At 45.0% G+C, this 17482-nt stretch overlaps 1 protein-coding gene across 1 annotated transcript in view; it reads right to left on the bottom strand.

Annotated features, from left to right (window-relative positions):
* The window catches only part of SYN2 (synapsin II), a 211170-nt gene extending 201163 nt beyond the window's left edge, over positions 1–10007 (bottom strand). The window contains exon 1 of the mRNA XM_054639980.2: positions 9478–10007. Within this exon, the coding sequence (XP_054495955.2) occupies positions 9478–9854 (377 nt within the window). The 5' untranslated portion in view covers positions 9855–10007. The remainder of the gene's footprint in view (positions 1–9477) is intronic.
* Positions 10008–17482: the final 7475 nt, after the last annotated feature.

Here is a 17482-nt window from a genome sequence, read left to right on the forward strand (position 1 = left end):
CTGTACACAAAAATACAGATTTAACTTGATCCACACTTTGAAATGAAACACACAAAACACAAATTAGGTAAGGTTGCTGTACACAAAAATACAGATTTAACATGCTCCATACTTTAAAATGAAACACACAAAACACAACTTAAGTGAGGCTGCTGTACACAAAAATACAGATTTAACATGCTCCATACTTTAAAATGTAACACATGAAGCACAGATTGGGTGAGGTTGTTGTACACAAAAATACAGATTTAACATGATCCACACTTTGAAATGAAACACATGAAGCACAGCTTGAGTGAGGTTACTGTACACAAAAATACAGATTTAACATGCTCCATACTTTAAAATGAAACACACAAAACACAAATTAGGTGAGGTTGCTGTACACAAAAATACAGATTTAACATGATCTATATTTTAAAATGAAACACACAAAACACAACTTAGGTGAGGTTGCTGTACACAAAAATACAAATTTAACATGCTCCATACTTTAAAATGAAACACATGAAGCACAACTTGAGTGAGGTTGCTGTACACAAAAATACAGATTTAACATGCTCCACACTTTGAAATGAAACACATGAAGCACAGCTTGGGTGAGGTTGCTGTACACAAAAATTCAGATTTAACACGTTCCATACTTCAGTTAGCTGAGCTGCAAGTCCTGCTCCTCCAGCCCTTTCCCAGTGTGGAATTAATATTGAAAACATGGACAAAGAAGCAGTGCCAAGGCCCACGAGCTGTTTTACCCCTTGGAACAGCTCCTGCAGTGGCTGAGGAGGCAGAGCTCAGATGGAACTGCAGAAAGCCTGGTGGTTTCCTGCCTGAGCCCTCCCAGGCTTCAGAGATGTGCTGTTTGTGCCTGCATCCCTCCTTTAATTGTGTTTTTATTTGGATTGCAGAGGCAGAGAGCCCTTAATGCAGAGCTGGGAGCTGCAGGGCTGATCTAATTTCCAATTACCTGCTGGAAGAGGCACACGCTGGCCTCATGCAAAAGCTGCTTGCAGCTCCTTTTTGGAGGGCTGGGAACCCACTGCAAAGGCTGGAGTGAGACTGAAATGGCTCACAAAGAGAATTTTGAAATGTGACATTTCCAAAGGAAGCAAAAAATTAGAGAGAAACTACAGAAAAACCTTTGTCACTCTTGTTCAGTTTCAGAGGTTTTAAGGAACCTGTTGCCTCCTTGAACTTGGGGTTTTATTTTGTTCACTGGAAGGTGGGAACCAGTTTTCAATTAAAACTCTTTGTGCCGTTGTTTTTTGTAACTACCAAACATTCATGAGCACACTACAATGACAATGTCACTGCAGCTTTTCTGTTCATTAGGGATGGCTCAATTGTGCATAACTAATTAGCAGTCCCTGACTCCAATTGGCCTGGAATTCTCATGTATTTAGCTGTAACATGTTGCTTTAGTAGCTGCAGCTCACATGCCATTCAGTGCAAGCCTTCAGTGAGCGAGTTTCCCAAATTTAGAAGTGTTACCCCAAAGGCAAGGCTGTTTTCCTTTAATATCAAGAATTTCTTGTTGGTCAGGGCATTTTAAATGAATAAAAGTGATTTAGTGTACGCTTTTTCTCCCCATATAAAATATATATATTTTATATCTATTATTTATTTTATATATTTATATATATAAATATATATATATATTTTATATATTTTATATGTATATTGGTAAGATTATCTTTTACATTTTGATAAGATTATCTCACCCAAATTTAGAAGTGTTACACCAAAGGCAAGGTTGTTTTCCTTTACTATCAAGAGTTTCTTGTTGCTCAGGGCATTTTAAGTGAATAAAAGTGATTTAGTGTATGCTTTTTCTCCCCATATAAAATATATATTTCTAATATATATTATTTATTTTATATATTTATATATATAAATATATATATATTTATTTTATATATTTTATATGTATATTGGTAAGATTATCTTTTACATTTTGATAAGATTATCTCACCCAAATTTAGAAGTGTTACACCAAAGGCAAGGTCGTTTTCCTTTAATATCAAGAGTTTCTTGTTGGTCAGGGCATTTTAAATGAATAAAAGTGATTTAGTGTATGCTTTTTCTCCCCATATAAAATATATATTTTTTATATATATTATTTTATATATTTCTATATATAAATATAAATATATATATTTTATATATTTTATATGTATATTAGTAAGATTATCTTTTACATTTTGATAAGATTATCTCACCCAAATTTAGAAGTGTCGCACCAAAGGCAAGGTTGTTTTCCTTTCATATCAAGAGTTTCTTGTTGCTCAGGGCATTTTAAATGAATAAAGGTGATTTAGTGTACGCTTTTTCTCCCCATATAAAATACACATATTGGTAAGATTATTTTTTACATTTTGATAAGATTATCTTTTTCTCACACCCTTTGGCCATTTGGTCAAAATCTTGAGACAGAGACTCTTTAAAAACCTCTTCCCTCCTCTCCAGGGCTGCTGGGTTTGTCTCCAAACACCTCCCACCATCAGTCCCTGCCAAGGCATCCCCTCCATCCCCTGCACCAGCTCCCCTTTGCCCCAGCCTGGGTTTCCCTCCCCATTCCCCCCTGGCTCTGGGTTTTCTGCTGGTGGCAGGGAGCTGTGTCAGGCCAGGAGGATGCAGGGACGTTGTTGTTTTCTCCTCAGAGCCATCCCAAAGGCTGCAGGGTGCTCTGGCAGAGCAGTCCCCTCATTCATGCATTATTAAAACCAAGTGATGCCTTCTCAATTTGGGAAACTCGCTCACTGGAGGCTTGCACTGAATGACGTGAGAGCTGCAGCTACTAAAGCAACATGTTACAGCTAAATACATGAGAATTCCAGGCCAATTGGAGTCAGGCACTGCTAATTAGTTATGCACAATTGAGCCATCCCTAATGAACAGAAAGCTGCAGCGACATTGTCATTGTAGTGTGCTCATGAATGTTTGGTAGTTCCAAAAAACAACGGCACAAAGAGTTTTAATTGAAACTGGTTCCCACCTTCCAGTGAACAAAATAAAACCCCAAACAAAAATCAAACCCTAAAAAACTCACACTGCTCACTTCATGAAATTTTTGTGTCATCAAGCAGAGCTTTTCTGCACTGTGTTCATATTAAAAATATTTCTGATGAGCAATGCTGGCCCATAAATGGCTGGGTAATTTGAAACCAGAGAGTTTGCTCTTCATTGAGCATTTGTCCCAGCCATTTGGGGTTTATCTCTGGAGCCTGTCACAGGCTGAGTAACTACTCTGGCAGTAAACATGAAGTGAAATGTGTAATTGTCTGTGAAAAAAAAAAAAAAAGGTACTGATACGATTTATGCTAAAAAAACCTAAAACCAAAATTTCCCAGCTTCGTTCTTGTTATAATTTCATTGCTGCTGCCAACAAGTCTGATATTCAATGTTTAAAGGACAGGACACACTCAGTGATGATTAGTTTTCAGTATTGAAGCAGCTTTCTGCATCTTACACATAAGTTTTTAATAAAGATAATGATCTATACACAGCACCTTGGCCCCTTGCCACTGGTGTATGGCCTCTCATCAGCTGCTTGTTCAGTGCTGGATATTCAGGACTTTTTGTGTACAGAACAAAAAGGTTATTTCTGAGGAAATTAAAAATAAACCCATTTTAACCATTTCAAAATAAACCTATCTAGCTGAAATTCTGGATACTTCATGCAGAATTAAAGGAGAAGTTGAAGCAAGCTGTCTAGGTTTAATTCAGCTCTGCCAGTGGCTGCTTGGATGACCTTGAACAAATGATTTCACTCCTTGGTTTCCTCCATTTGTAAAATATCAACAAAGATCCTCAAAGCTGCAGAACAGCCATGGAAATCCATCACATCCAATCACCATTAAACCTCACAAGTGGTTCTTGAGGCTCTGCCCTCCCCTGCAGCATCAGACACGTTCCCACTGCAGCTCCAAGCCCTTCCAGCAGCTGTGGGAACTCATTCCAGGGCTCTGCAGGTCAGGAATTGGAAATGATTGGAAATGTCTGCTCAAGATGCAGCTGCAGATGGAAAGGACATCACCTCCCACTGCATAAAGAACAGGCCTGGAAATAAAATCAGCTTTTCCAATGTCTTAATGGAAATTTATACAAATTACCAGCATTGCTCCACTGGAAGGGTTTGCACTCTTCCTCATGGTGCTGTTCTGGAATGACAGGAGATTTCCAATTGGGGAAATCATTTCTGGCTATTTGCTTCCACCTGTGGGCCTGAGGGTCATTGATGGTACAAAGGGACCAGGAGAAAGTCTTCCACAAGAACCAGTATTGTATTTGCTGGGAAATAGCCTGACCAAGGCTGGAATGATGAACCTGACTCCATGTTCTCAGAAGGATCATTTATTTTATTATATTAAAGAATACTATACTAAACTAAAGAATAGAGAAAGGACACTTACAGAATGCTAAAAGATAATAATGAAAACTGGTGACTCTCTCCAGAGTACTGACACAGCTTGGCCCTGATTGGCCAGAGAGTGAAAACAACTCACAGCAGAACCCAATGTGCTGGGAAGGATGAAAGTTTGACAAGAAAGTCTCACAGATATGTGTTCTTAGAAGAAAGATTTTTAAATGTAGAGTCTGATGAAGGAATAGAGATGGAAGCAAGTTTTGATATAGAAGAAAAGAATTGCTGAGCCAGTCTGACTGGATAACCAAGGAGGCAAAGGGTGTGTTAGTTAGAAGGGGTTTTTATGGCTTAGAGCAAAGGATAAACCCACCCCAAACAAGAAGATGTTTGTACCAAGCAGAAAGAGAGCACAGGCAAACAAGGCAGCAAAGTTACAAGGAGAAAAAAGGTCTCAGAATTTTCCACTGCAAGAAAACTGAAAAACAACTTCTAGCTTAAACTGTAATGCACTGACTTTGAGTGATTGGAGAACAGTGACATGAATATGGTAATTACAGTAGTTATGATGGGCTATAGATAACAGTTAAGGTATGGATTGGTTCTGCTGTATGAAGATGCTCAGCAAAGAAAAGTCTATAATGCACTGGAACCAAAACCAAGGGACTCCAGGCCTGCCTGCAGCTGGAGCTGACAGCTGTGGGCACAGCTCTGTCACCCACCACCCTGGGCTGCTGGAACCTCTTGGATGGAATAAACTGCATTTTGGATACCATAAACTGCATTTTGGATACCATAAACTGCATTTTGGGTACAATAAACTGCATTTTGGATACCATAAACTGCATTTTGGATAAAATAAACTGCATTTTGGATACAATAAACTAAACTGCATTTTGGAGAGCTGCCTGGAGTCCCACATCCCTCATTCAGGCTCTTACACCAATGGAACAATCACCTGTGGGTGAACAATCTCCTAACACATTCCACAGGAGCACAACACAGGAGAAGCAAATGAGATCAGAATTGTTTTCCTTTTTCTCTGAGGCTTCTCAGCTTCCCAGAAGAGAAATCCTGGACGAAGGGATTTGTTCAGAGAATGTGAATGCTACAAACCAGAACCAACAAAGATCCCTTGCCATGGATTTATTGACTACAACCTTTAGCCTATTTTCAGTTTGTCCCTTCTCTTTGCCACCAAGGCTGGTGGAAAATCTTTGATTCAGCCCTGCCTTCAGGAGAAGCACCATCACTAAACGTGGTTGGAAGACTCCAAAGCACCTGCAGGGAAAGAATTATCCCTTACAGCTCTAACACACCCTGGACTGAGAAAGGAGGGGGCTTTGACACAGCGGCATATACTCTTTCCTTAAGAAGTAAGAAAAAGGCTAAAAAATATACAAATTAGTATAGCTAAGCCAATTCTCCCAGTTTTTCCCCCTGTCCCATGCCATAAAGGTAAAGTAACTGAAATGGAGAATTTCAAGACTTGCAACAGGACAAACCTCTTAGGGCAAGAAATTGAGGAGAAATATCACTGAAATCAAGATTATAAAATGCAAGAAACAACTTGGATTTGGTTCTAGGTAGAATATCCCAAGTGATTCCATGAACAGCAACAATATTGGGTTACTACATCTTGAATATATATCTATATATATATATATATAATTAATATAGTATATATTATATATGTATTATGAATATAATAATTGAAGTATGAGTCAATCTTTCAGAGAAATAAAATATATTGAAAACTAGATGTCCCTTTATGCCAGGGGTAAGAGAAAGGGTCCATTTATGCCAGGGTTTCTGTCTTTTCTAACAGAAAAATGTTGTTTCCTCTGGCCCTTGCTGGGGAAAGGATCCTGAACCAGTGAGATCCCAGTGATCCAGACCAATATCCTTGGATTTCTATTGAACTTGAAACCCATAAGCAACATACACATTTTAATCTAAGGCAAACAAACACACTGAGCAGAAAACACCACAAAAGCAGAGGCCAAACCCCTGATCCTCCTGTGAGGATCAGAGCCCAGCAGCTGGGAGGGTTCTGGAGGCTCTCAGGGCTGCTGGTTTTAGTGCTGGTTTGGTGCTGGTTTTGGTGATGTTTTGGTGATGGTTTGGTGCTGGTTTGGTGCTGGTTTGGTGCTGGTTTTGGTGCTGGTTTGGTGCTGGATTTGGTGCTGGGTTTGGTGCTGGTTTGGTGCTGGTTTTGGTGCTGGTTTGGTGCTGGTTGTGGTGCTGGATTTAGTGCTGATTTGGTGCTGGTTTTAGTGCTGGTTTTGGTGCTGGTTTTGGTGCTGGTTTTGGTGCTGGTTTGGTGCTGGTTGGTGCTGCTTTAGTGCTGTTTTGGTGATGGTTTTAGTGCTGGTTTGGTGCTGGTTTTGGTGCTGATTTGGTGCTGATTTTGGTGCTGGGCTTTGTGCTGGTTTTGGTGCTGGTTTGGTGCTGGTTTTGGTGCTGGTTTGGTGCTGGTTTAGTGCTGTTTTGGTGCTGGTTTTGGTGCTGGTTTGGTGCTGGTTTAGTGCTGGTTTGGTGCTAGTTTTAGTGCTGGTTTTGTGCTGGTTTTGGTGCTGGTTTGGTGCTGGTTTGGTGCTGATTTTGGTGCTAGGTTTGGTGCTGGTTTTGGTGCTGGTTTGGTGCTGATTTTGGTGCTGGTTTTGGTGCTGGTTTTAGTACTGGTTTGGTGCTGGTTTTGGTGCTGGTTTGGTGCTGGTTTGGTGCTGATTTGGTACTGGTTTGTTGCTGATTTGGTGCTGGTTTTGGTGCTGGTTTGGTGCTGGTTTGGTGCTGGTTTGGTGCTGATTTTGGTGCTGGGTTTGGTGCTGGTTTGGTGCTGATTTTGGTGCTGGGTTTGGTGCTGGTTTGGTGCTGGTTTTGGTGCTGGTTTGGTGCTGGTTTTGGTGCTGGTTTGGTGCTGGGTTTAGTGCTGGTTTTAGTGCTGGTTTTAGTGCTGGTTTCGTGCTGCTTTGGTGCTGGTTTTGGTGATGTTTTGGTGCTGGTTTGGTGCTGGTTTTGGTGCTGTTTTAGTGATGGTTTGGTGCTGTTTTGGTGCTGGTTTTGGTGCTGTTTTGTTGCTGGTTTGGTGCTGGTTTTAGTGCTGGTTTAGTGCTGGTTTTAGTGCTGGTTTTGGTGCTGGTTTTGCTGTTATTGCTGGGGTTTGCTCAGAGCATCACATGACAGAGCTGTGCCAGCCTCCCCCTGCAGCACAGCCGGGGAGCTGGGGGTGCCCAGCAGGCACTGGCACTCACCTGCTGCCCTTCCCAGCCTTCCTTTGCCTTGCCCAAATTGTAATCCTGGTTCCATTTCAGCCCACAGAGTCAAACACCCCAGCAGAGCAGTGCATGGAGATCCGTGCTTCACAAGGTATGAACTAACTCTTCTGCATGAATTATCGGAATTCACACATCTCTGGAGTTGGATGGGGCTCACAAGGGTCAGATATATCATTTTTCAGAATATATTTCAAACTCTGCTACAAAACAACTCTGATTGCTGGGAAAGGAAAGAGCCAGTGCAACAACAAACTGTTTTTTCTAGAATTACTACGTATCCTTGTCACATACTATGAGGAGGAGAAAAAAAACCGGCAAAAGCAAGCAGGCATGAGTAACCTTGTGTAGATCTGTGAGGCTCCTACCTGGAGTAGGAACTCCCTGTGCAGGGCTTTCAAAGCTTTGCCCCCATCCACAGACTGTGCTAATTTGGGGTGCATTTATCAGGGATTTAAACCATGTACTTAAAACCACGTTCAAAATACTCAGACTGGCTCCAGTAAGCACAGAAAAATCTCCCAGAAAGAAACCTTATGGGCAAATAGAGTTACTGAATGTATCAGACAGAGAGCTGTGCACTCCAGAATATCAAATAAATAGATGTTTCTGCAAGGCAGGGAGCAGTGTCCATGGATGCATCTCCATGACGTAGCTACAGAGGCTGCCTCAGTCTGGTCGATACAACCACCTTGTTTTTTCAAAAAGAAAAAAAAAAAAAAGAAAAAGAAAAAAGAAAACCACCCACAGACACACACACACACAAGCAACCACAGAACCAGACAGAAGAAAAATCCTGGAAAATGTAACAGGTAATGTTTAACAGAAAAAATGTATCTGCTATAGTTAAAGGTTTTAGTTTTCATTCTAAGTATTTTATTGAGGCACCGTTTTTAAAGCAAATGGGATCAGATCACAGCACTGCACGAGCCCAGCCAGCAAGGCTGGAAATTCGAGACGCTGAGAATCAAACCCTAAACCCACAATCCATTACCGGATGATCTCAGCGGCACAAAAACAGACTTGTTTTACTCTGCATTATTTTAAGGCGCTGCTGAGACCTTCTGCACTGTAATTAGCAACGAGAGGATTGTCAGCTCGATGTGCAAACACACAAGTTAGCAGGGATGGAGAGGAAGGTGTCCTTCCTCTAGAGCACAGCACCCAGCAGCACAAACGGGTCTGCAACAGCCATAACCTCTGCTGCTGGTACCAGCCAGGCTTGGGAGTCCCACACTTGGAAAACCCCACGTTTTTCATGCTACCAGCAGGAGCCAAACACGCAGCCCAAATAAAACCGGCCGAGTTAATGAAGCCCGGGCAGGGATTCCCGGAGCTAGGGCAGAACCGGGGCTGGTGCCCGGCATCCCGAAGGACATTCACGCTGGTGAATGGCACAGAGCAGCGGGAGCTGCGTGAAAACAAACCGGCTCGTAAACACGGATTAACACACGCAACGCCGCCGCCACAGCGGCTCCGCACAGCAATCCCTGCCCAGGGCGCCTAAACCCAACCTGCCCCTACGCATGGGTTCTGTGTTTCCCCAGAGAACACGGGATATGCTTGGTCAGGGCGCTATGGATGTTTTATTTAGTGTGGTGATGGGAAGCAGATTTCACGGCTAGCCAGGCGCTCCAGGGCTCCCTGGGGTTGTTTTTTTGGGTTTTTTTTTTGCTCCATCCTCCAGCCCGTGAGGCTGCGCTGCAGCCCCTCAGCAGGGCCGGCTGCGGGGGCTCTGCCCCAGGTGAGCCGCACCTGCGGGGAGGACGGGGCAAGGACGGGGGGCACGGAGGATGAGGATGATGATGATGATGATGCAGGGACATGCAGGGGGGCACCTACCAGTCCGTGTGCGGCTCGTCGATGACCAGGAGCAGCTTGAACTTTCTGCCCACAGCCGCGGAGACGGCGGCGGACGCGTCCACCAGCCCGGCCGAGGCCGCCGTCTGCTTCACGGCGTTGGAGAGCGAGCTGAAGAAGCTGCTGCCCGCCGACTGCTGCGGCGGCGGCGGCTGCTGCTGCTGGGGGGGCGCGGGCTGCGGCTGCGGCTGCCGGCGCTCCGAGGCCGGCGAGCCCGAGGCGGCGGCCGGGGAGCCCGCGGAAGGCGGCGGCGGCGGAGGCTGCTGCGGCTCCGGCCGCTGCAGGTCGGTCATGTAGCCATTGGGCAGGTTGGCGATGAAGCTGCTGTCCGAGAGCCTGCGCCGCAGAAAGTTCATCATCTGGCCGGGCGGGGGGCTGCGGCGGGGCCGGGAGCGGCTGTGGATGCGCCGGCGGCAGCGCTCCGCGCTCCTCGCTCTGAGCGCCCGCTCCGCGCTCTGTGCGCCCGCTCCGCGCTCTGCGCGCCCGCCGCGCTGCCACCGCCCGCCGGCAGGGGGCGGCCGAGGGGCGGGCGGGGCGCGGGGACGGCGCGGGGACAGGGAGGGGACAAGGACGGGAACGGGGATGGGGATGGGAACGGGGATGGGAACGGGAACGGGGATGGGGATGGGATGGGGATGGGGATGGGGATGGGAACGGAGATGGGGATGGGATGGAGATGGGATGGGATGGGAACGGGGATGGGGATGGGATGGAGATGGGAACGGAGATGGGATGGGAACGGGGATGGGGATGGGATGGGATGGGGATGGGATGGGATGGGATGGGATGGGAATGGGATAGGGATGGAGATAGGGAGAGGGATGGGGACAGGGAGGGGACAGGGATGGGGATGGGACAGGGATGGGGATGGAGATGGGGATGGGATGGAGATGGGATGGGGATGGGGATGGGAACGGGGATGGGGATGGGGATGGGATGGGGACAGGGAGGGGATGGGATGGGATGGGGACAGGGAGGGGATGGGAACAGGGACGAGGAGGGGACAGGGATGGGGATGGGGACAGGGATGGGGACAGGCCACAGCCAGCAGGTGTGTGAATGTGTGTGGGTGTGTGTGGGGGTGTGTTGGTGTGTGTGGGTGCGTGTGGGTGTCTGTGTGTGTGTGGGTGTCTGTGGGTGTGTTGTGGGTGTGGGTGTGTGGGTGTGTGTGGGTGTGTGTGGGTGTGTGTGGGTGTCTGTGGGTGTCTGTGGGTGTCTGTGGCCGTGTGTCCAGTCGGCACAACAAGGGCCGTGATTCCCCCCACCACAGCAGCCCCGCTGTGCTCAGCGCTGGGTGAGGAAGAGGATGGAGCGGGGAGCGCTGCTGGGACAGCTCCGCGCTGGCTCGGGGCACTGAGCCTGCAGCACCTCCCGGGACAGCTCCAGCATCAGCCAGAGCAACCCTGGACAGCTCCATCCACAACATCCCTGGACAGCTCCATCCAGAGCATCCCTGGACAGCTCCATCCCAGCATCCTGGACAGCTCCATCTGAGCATCCTGGGACAGCTCCATCTGAGCATCCCTGGACAGCTCCATCCACAACATCCCTGGACAGCTCCACCCTGAGCATCCCTGGACAGCTCCATCTGAGCATCCCTGGACAGCTCCATCCACAACATCCCTGGACAGCTCCATCTGAGCATCCCTGGACAGCTCCATCCAGAGCATCTTGGACAGCTCCATCTGAGCATCCCTGGACAGCTCCATCTGAGCATCCCTGGACAGCTCCATCCAGAGCATCCAGGACAGCTCCATCTGAGCATCCTGGGACAGCTCCATCCCAGCATCCTGGACAGCTCCACCTGAGCATCCTGGACAGCTCCATCTGAGCATCCCTGGACAGCTCCACCCTGAGCATCCTGGACAGCTCCATCTGAGCATCCTGCACAGCTCCATCAGAGCATCCCTCGGGCCCTGCAGGATGCAGGGAGGGACAGCAGCCCCATCCTGAAATGGTGGCTGTGAGCAGGAGCAGGCAGAGCCATTTGCATCCCCCCAGATTTTCCCCAAAAGCTCTGTAATCTCAGACTCCACTCTGGTTTATGGCAGAAACCGTGTGAGGAAGGGGTGGTGCTGTGTTCCTTCAAGCAATTTTACCAGAATTTGGGTGCTTTTCCCAGCAGGATTTCTTTAAGAGTAATCAGAATTCTCTTTCCCCTGAGTTTTGGGATAGGCACTGTGTGTGACATAAACCACACAGCTCAGCCCTTATCCTTTTATCAAGGTACATCACAACTCATTTGGATGCTGATCTTTACAGGCCATGTTGGGTGGAACAGGTGCTCTAAGAATAAACACAGTAAATCCATGCAACAGCTTCTTTTAAGGTTAGAGTTTGAATAAAATCCCAGGTGCTAACACTTGCACAGTTTGAATTTTACACATTATGTACAGGGTTCTTTAACGAAGGGCTGAAATTAGAAATGTTTATGTACTACAGAATGACAAAAGCAAATAAAACACCAGGGCTTATAGGTGATGGTTGTCATTTAAACACCATGGACACACTGGGGGACAAATTATATATACAGATAAACGATATTTTAATATTTGTTAAAATTTGTTCTGGATTGAAGGGTGATTATATAAAAACCCCTCTCTTTGGGCACACTGCTTCCTGTACAGACTCAGGACCTGCTCATGGTCCTGACAGCATTTCTGGGTGATTTGGCTCACTCAGACCAAATTTCCTGTGGCAGGGTGAGATTTCCATTTTCCTGGGCACAGGAAAACAGATTAACAGGTTAACAGGTTAACATTTTAACATATTAACAGGTTAACAGGTCAATATTTTAACAGGTTAACAGATTTGCCAGGTTTCTTCTGCAGGGCTGAAAGGCACCTCCAGTACCAGCTTGGATTGTACTGTATTGTAATTAATTTTAAATATTGCTTGTATTTCATTTTGCTTTTTAAAATATTGCTTGTATTTAATTTTAAACACTTTTCTTTTAAAAAATTACAACCATTACACATATGGACTGACAGATTGGATGGATAAAGAAGAGGTGTGTGTTGCTCATAAATTTGTGTGGCAATATATATATGAAAATATATATAATAAAAATATATATATTTATTTTTATATATGTTTTTATATTTTTATATATATAAATTTTATTTTATATATATATATAAAATATATAGAATAGATTATATATATGTATGTGTGTGTGTATATATAAATATAAAATTTTTATATATATATATATAAAATTTATATATATATATATATATATATAAAATTTATATATATATATATATATATATGCCCCTGGCACCCAGAATTGCTGGGAGCACTCTGTCAGGTCTCATTGCACGAAGCAAACTCCTTCATTTGCTTTGAATCTGCTGGCCCTTCCCTATGAGAAGCTTCTCAGGGGATTTTTGTGGGGTTTGATTGCTGGTTGGTTTTTAATTTCCCTCTTTACCACCACTATGCTTTACCCTCTTTACCATCACCCTCTTTGCTGACAAAAATCTTTCAAAACATCCATCATTCTCAGATGCCAGAGTCAGAGGGGGTTTAAAACACCTTGTTGAGCATTGCAGCAACCTTAAATCCAAATCTGCACCAAGGCAACTGCAGCTGAACTTGGTGGAAGTGTCAAAAATTTGGTTTTTAATGCAAAACAACCAAAATGCAGAGCTCTCTGTGAAGCACTGTCGTTACTGTGGGGGAAAAACTTTGTTGAAAGAGTTTCAGCAGATATTACAGGGAGCTTGGTGAATTTAATAACACATAAACCTGTGTCTGAAAAAGAACAAATGGCATTTTTGGGGTCCAAGCTACTGTTTCACAGCATATTTGTGAGGTAATGCAACACAATTGTGTCTGATAGGAAGTGAGAATCCCGAATTGCTGGCATGATCAATGACAGGGAGGCTCAATATCAAAGGAGAGAACACAACAGCAATCTCAAATCCAGCTTTGTTTCCTACCACAGAAATCAAAATGCTGAAAGAAATCAAATTTTTTGTGATTAGTTGTGTTGACAAACTGGGAGGAGGAGAGAGGGAAAGGGTGAAGCAGCCTAAGGTGCATTTTCAGTGAGTTTAATCAGACACTTCTGTGAGTTCTCCTGCAGGTTCAATGGCCCTGAAGCAAAACCTTGTCAGGTTTCTATTTCTGATCTCCCTGGCTCTGCTCAGCCTCGGTGGCAGAGGTGCAGCTGAAGCCTCTGAGGTGTGACAGAACCAGGCTCAGAGTGAGCACTGCCTCCCTCCCTGCTCCAAAGGACACAATCCAGCTCCAAAGGACACAAACCAGCTCCATAAGGAACTCAGTGCTCCAAAGGACACCAACCTGCCCCAAAAGGACACAAACCAGCTCCATAAGGAACTCAGTGCTCCAAAGGACACAAACCTGCCCCAAAAGGACACAAACCTGCCCCAAAAGGAACTCACTGCTCCAAAAGGAACTCACTGCTCCAAAAGGACATAAACCAGCTCCAAAAGAACCTCACTGCTCCAGAGGACACAAACCTGCCCCAAAAGGACACAAACCAACCCCAAAAGGACATAAACCAACCCCAAAAGGAACTCACTGCTCCAAAAGGACATAAACCAACCCCAAAAGGAACTCACTGCTCCAAAAGGACATAAACCAGCTCCATAAGGACCTCCCTGCTCCAAAGGACACAAACCAGCTCCAAAAGGAACTCACTGCTCCAAAGGACACAAACCAACCCCAAAAGGAATTCACTGCTCCAAAAGGACACAAACCAACCCCAAAAGGAACTCACTGCTCCAAAAGGACACAAACCAACCCCAAAAGGAACTCAGTGCTCCAAAAGGACACAAACCAACCCCAAAAGGAACTCACTGCTCCAAAAGGACACAAACCAACCCCAAAAGGACACAAACCAGCCCCAAAAGGAATTCACTGCTCCAAAGGACACAAACCAGCCCCAAAAGGTCATAAACCAACCCCAAAAGGAATTCACTGCTCCAAAGGACACAAACCAGCCCCAAAAGGAACTCAGTGCTCCAAAAGGACACAAACCAACCCCAAAAGGAACTCAGTGCTCCAAAAGGACACAAACCAACCCCAAAAGGACACAAACCAGCCCTAAAAGGAATTCACTGCTCCAAAGGACACAAAGCAGCCCCAAAAGGACCTCAGTGCTCCAAAAGGACGCAAACCAGCCCCAAAAGGTCATAAACCAACCCCAAAAGGAATTCACTGCTCCAAAGGACACAAACCAGCCCCAAAAGGACATAAACCAACCCCAAAAGGACCTCACTGCTCTAAAAGGACACAAACCTGCCCCAAAAGGACACAAACCAACCCTAAAAGGACCTCACTGCTCCAAAGGACACAAACCAGCTCCATAAGGACCTCAGTGCTCCAAAACGACACAAACCAGTGCCAAAAGGTCATAAACCAATCCCAAAAGGAATTCACTGCTCCAAAGGACACAAACCAGATCCAAAAGGACCTCACTGCTCCAAAGGACACAAACCAGATCCAAAAGGACCTCACTGCTCCAAAGGACATGAAACCAGCCCCAAAAAGACACAAACCAGCCCCAAAAGGACACAAACCAGCTCCAAAAGGACACAAAGCAGCCCCAAAAGGACCTCAGTGCTCCAAAGGACACAAACCAGCCCCAAAAGGACACAAACCAACACCAAAAGGACACAAACCTGCCCCAAAAGGACACAAACCAGCTCCACCCTCCCTCCCAGCCCAGGCTCTCACTCTTTTGCCACCACAGGACACAAAACAACACGATGTGCACACACTGCTGTTCTCAAGGTGAAAAAAGGGAAGTTTATGTTCTAACTCCAGTATTTATAGATTTCCAAAAGTGACAGCGGATTGCAGGGTGACAGTGCCACCTCTCCAATGTCACTGGACAAACCAACAGCCTCTCAAATTTCTCCTCTTCCATAAAGGAATGCCAGACAAGAAGTTATTTACAGAAAGTGTGTGAGAAAGTTCATCACAAGAATGTAAACATCAGAAGGCTTAGAAAATCTTAAAAAACCAGGGTGACACTCCTTGATTGATGAACCTCATCAGGGAACAAAATTAACCAGAATTAGGCTTTTGTCAGGTGGTCATTTCCTGAATGATGCTCGTGCTTCTGAGGGAGCAGCAGCAAAACTTGAACAGCATCAGACATCCCCTGTCACAGACACCTTTTATGGAAAATCCTTTCCTTGGGTTTTTTCCTCCTGAGAAGCTGAGAGGCCTCAGGAACAAAATGTAACCAATGGTTATCTGCTGCTGTGGAATGCAACAGGTGCATCTGGGATTGGGCTCATGGGGTTGTTTCTAATTAATGGTCAATCACAGCCCAGCTGGCTCAGACACTCTGAGCCACAAGCCTTTGTTATCATTCTTCTTTTTCTATTCTTAGCCAGCCTTCTGATGAAATCCTTTCTTCTATTCTTTAAGTATAGTTTTAATGTAATATATATCATAAAATAATAAATCAGCCTTCTGAAACATGGAGTCAGATCCTCATCTCTTCCTCATCCTCAGACCCCTGTGAGCACAGTCACAGCCCCTGTGCTCAGCGCTCCATTAAATCTTATAGTAGAGGAAATGTATTGGAATTTCTGTATAGAGGCTTTGCCCCAGAGGTCCCGGTTGCCCTTGATGGGCTGCAGCTGCCATGTCCTTAATTGGGCTGCAGCTGTGACCAATGAAGATGACTGGGATAAAAGGGGGTGGGATAGCCAGTCAGGGAGAGCCTTGGAGGAGCCCTGAGCTGAGAGAGAACAGCATGCAGCAGAAGGAGTCAGTGAAGATCTGCAGCCATGAGAATACACCAAAGAGGTATGGACTTTAGAAGTCTGATAACAACAATATGGGACATTAGAAATCTAATAGAACAACAACAAAATCTCACCTGCAAACCCCAGGACAGGTTATTTCATAAATCAGCATTCATTAGTGACCAGAATTTACCCCTGAAAGCTTTGGACAGGGATGAACTCCTGCTGCAGGAGAGGGGTCTGTACTCTCATGAATAATTCCTGCTGAGGTGTGGGAACCCACAAAATCAGAGGGTTTTGGGAAAGCTGCAACAGGCAGGCCCCAGAGACAGCAGAACTGTGATTAGAGCCAAGCAGCTGCCATGAGATTGGTCAGCAGAAAAATTATTTAAACTGTAGAAAAGCAAGGGGAAATAGAACAATGGTCTGTGTATCAATGCTTGTCTAGAATAACTCTCTAAGCTACAGAAAAGTTTATCTAGCAGGATATTAGGAAGTTTGAAGCTTAATAATGGAGCTCTGTGCGTTGTGTTTTCAGGCTTACAAGCAGGTATTGTATTTGAAATAAGCAAGCATTGTTTAACCAAAGGTACCTGTGCTTATAGTGCCTGGATGGAACTACTGTCAGCTTTTGCTTTGGGTGATTGGTCAAAAAGCTTTTAAAGTGAGTTGTAACATTGAGTTCTGTGTCTGCTGCCTGGAATATGCAATGATGGCATCTTCCCATTGTCACAACCATGGAATGAGGCTGATGCTGGAAAATCAAACAGCTCAAGGCAGTTCCTCAGCAGCCCCGCCCTGTTCATTATCTGTAAATAACCCCTGGCCAGTGTCAAGAGGGAGCTCCAAACAAATTCTGTGTGTGACATGAGAACAACTGCAACAGGAACAGGCAGGTGACAGCCCACATGAGTGACAGCTCAGATAAATCATTACAGGTAAATAAAATAGAAAAAAAGATTACAGCTAAATAAAATTCTATCTCTTCCAAAACCTGAAGTCATGATAGCAGCTACAGTTGTCTTCCCATTTCCTACTAAGAAATTACCTGATTTTTTTCGTTCAGTATTTTCTGTACTTTAATCATCGTTAACATTTTTAAAAATTTTATTTTTGAAATACCTTGATACAAATGCAAACTTCAGGCAATTTTTATCATGCATTTAAAGCTCAGATACTGCTGATGCTGTTCTGTACTACTCAGATACTGTTTCACAGAGGTTGAAGGCAGTCTTGCAAGTATTTCAGAGCTCAAG

The sequence above is a fragment of the Agelaius phoeniceus genome, chromosome 11 (genome assembly GCF_051311805.1).
Source record: "Agelaius phoeniceus isolate bAgePho1 chromosome 11, bAgePho1.hap1, whole genome shotgun sequence".
Lineage (NCBI taxonomy): Eukaryota > Metazoa > Chordata > Aves > Passeriformes > Icteridae > Agelaius > Agelaius phoeniceus.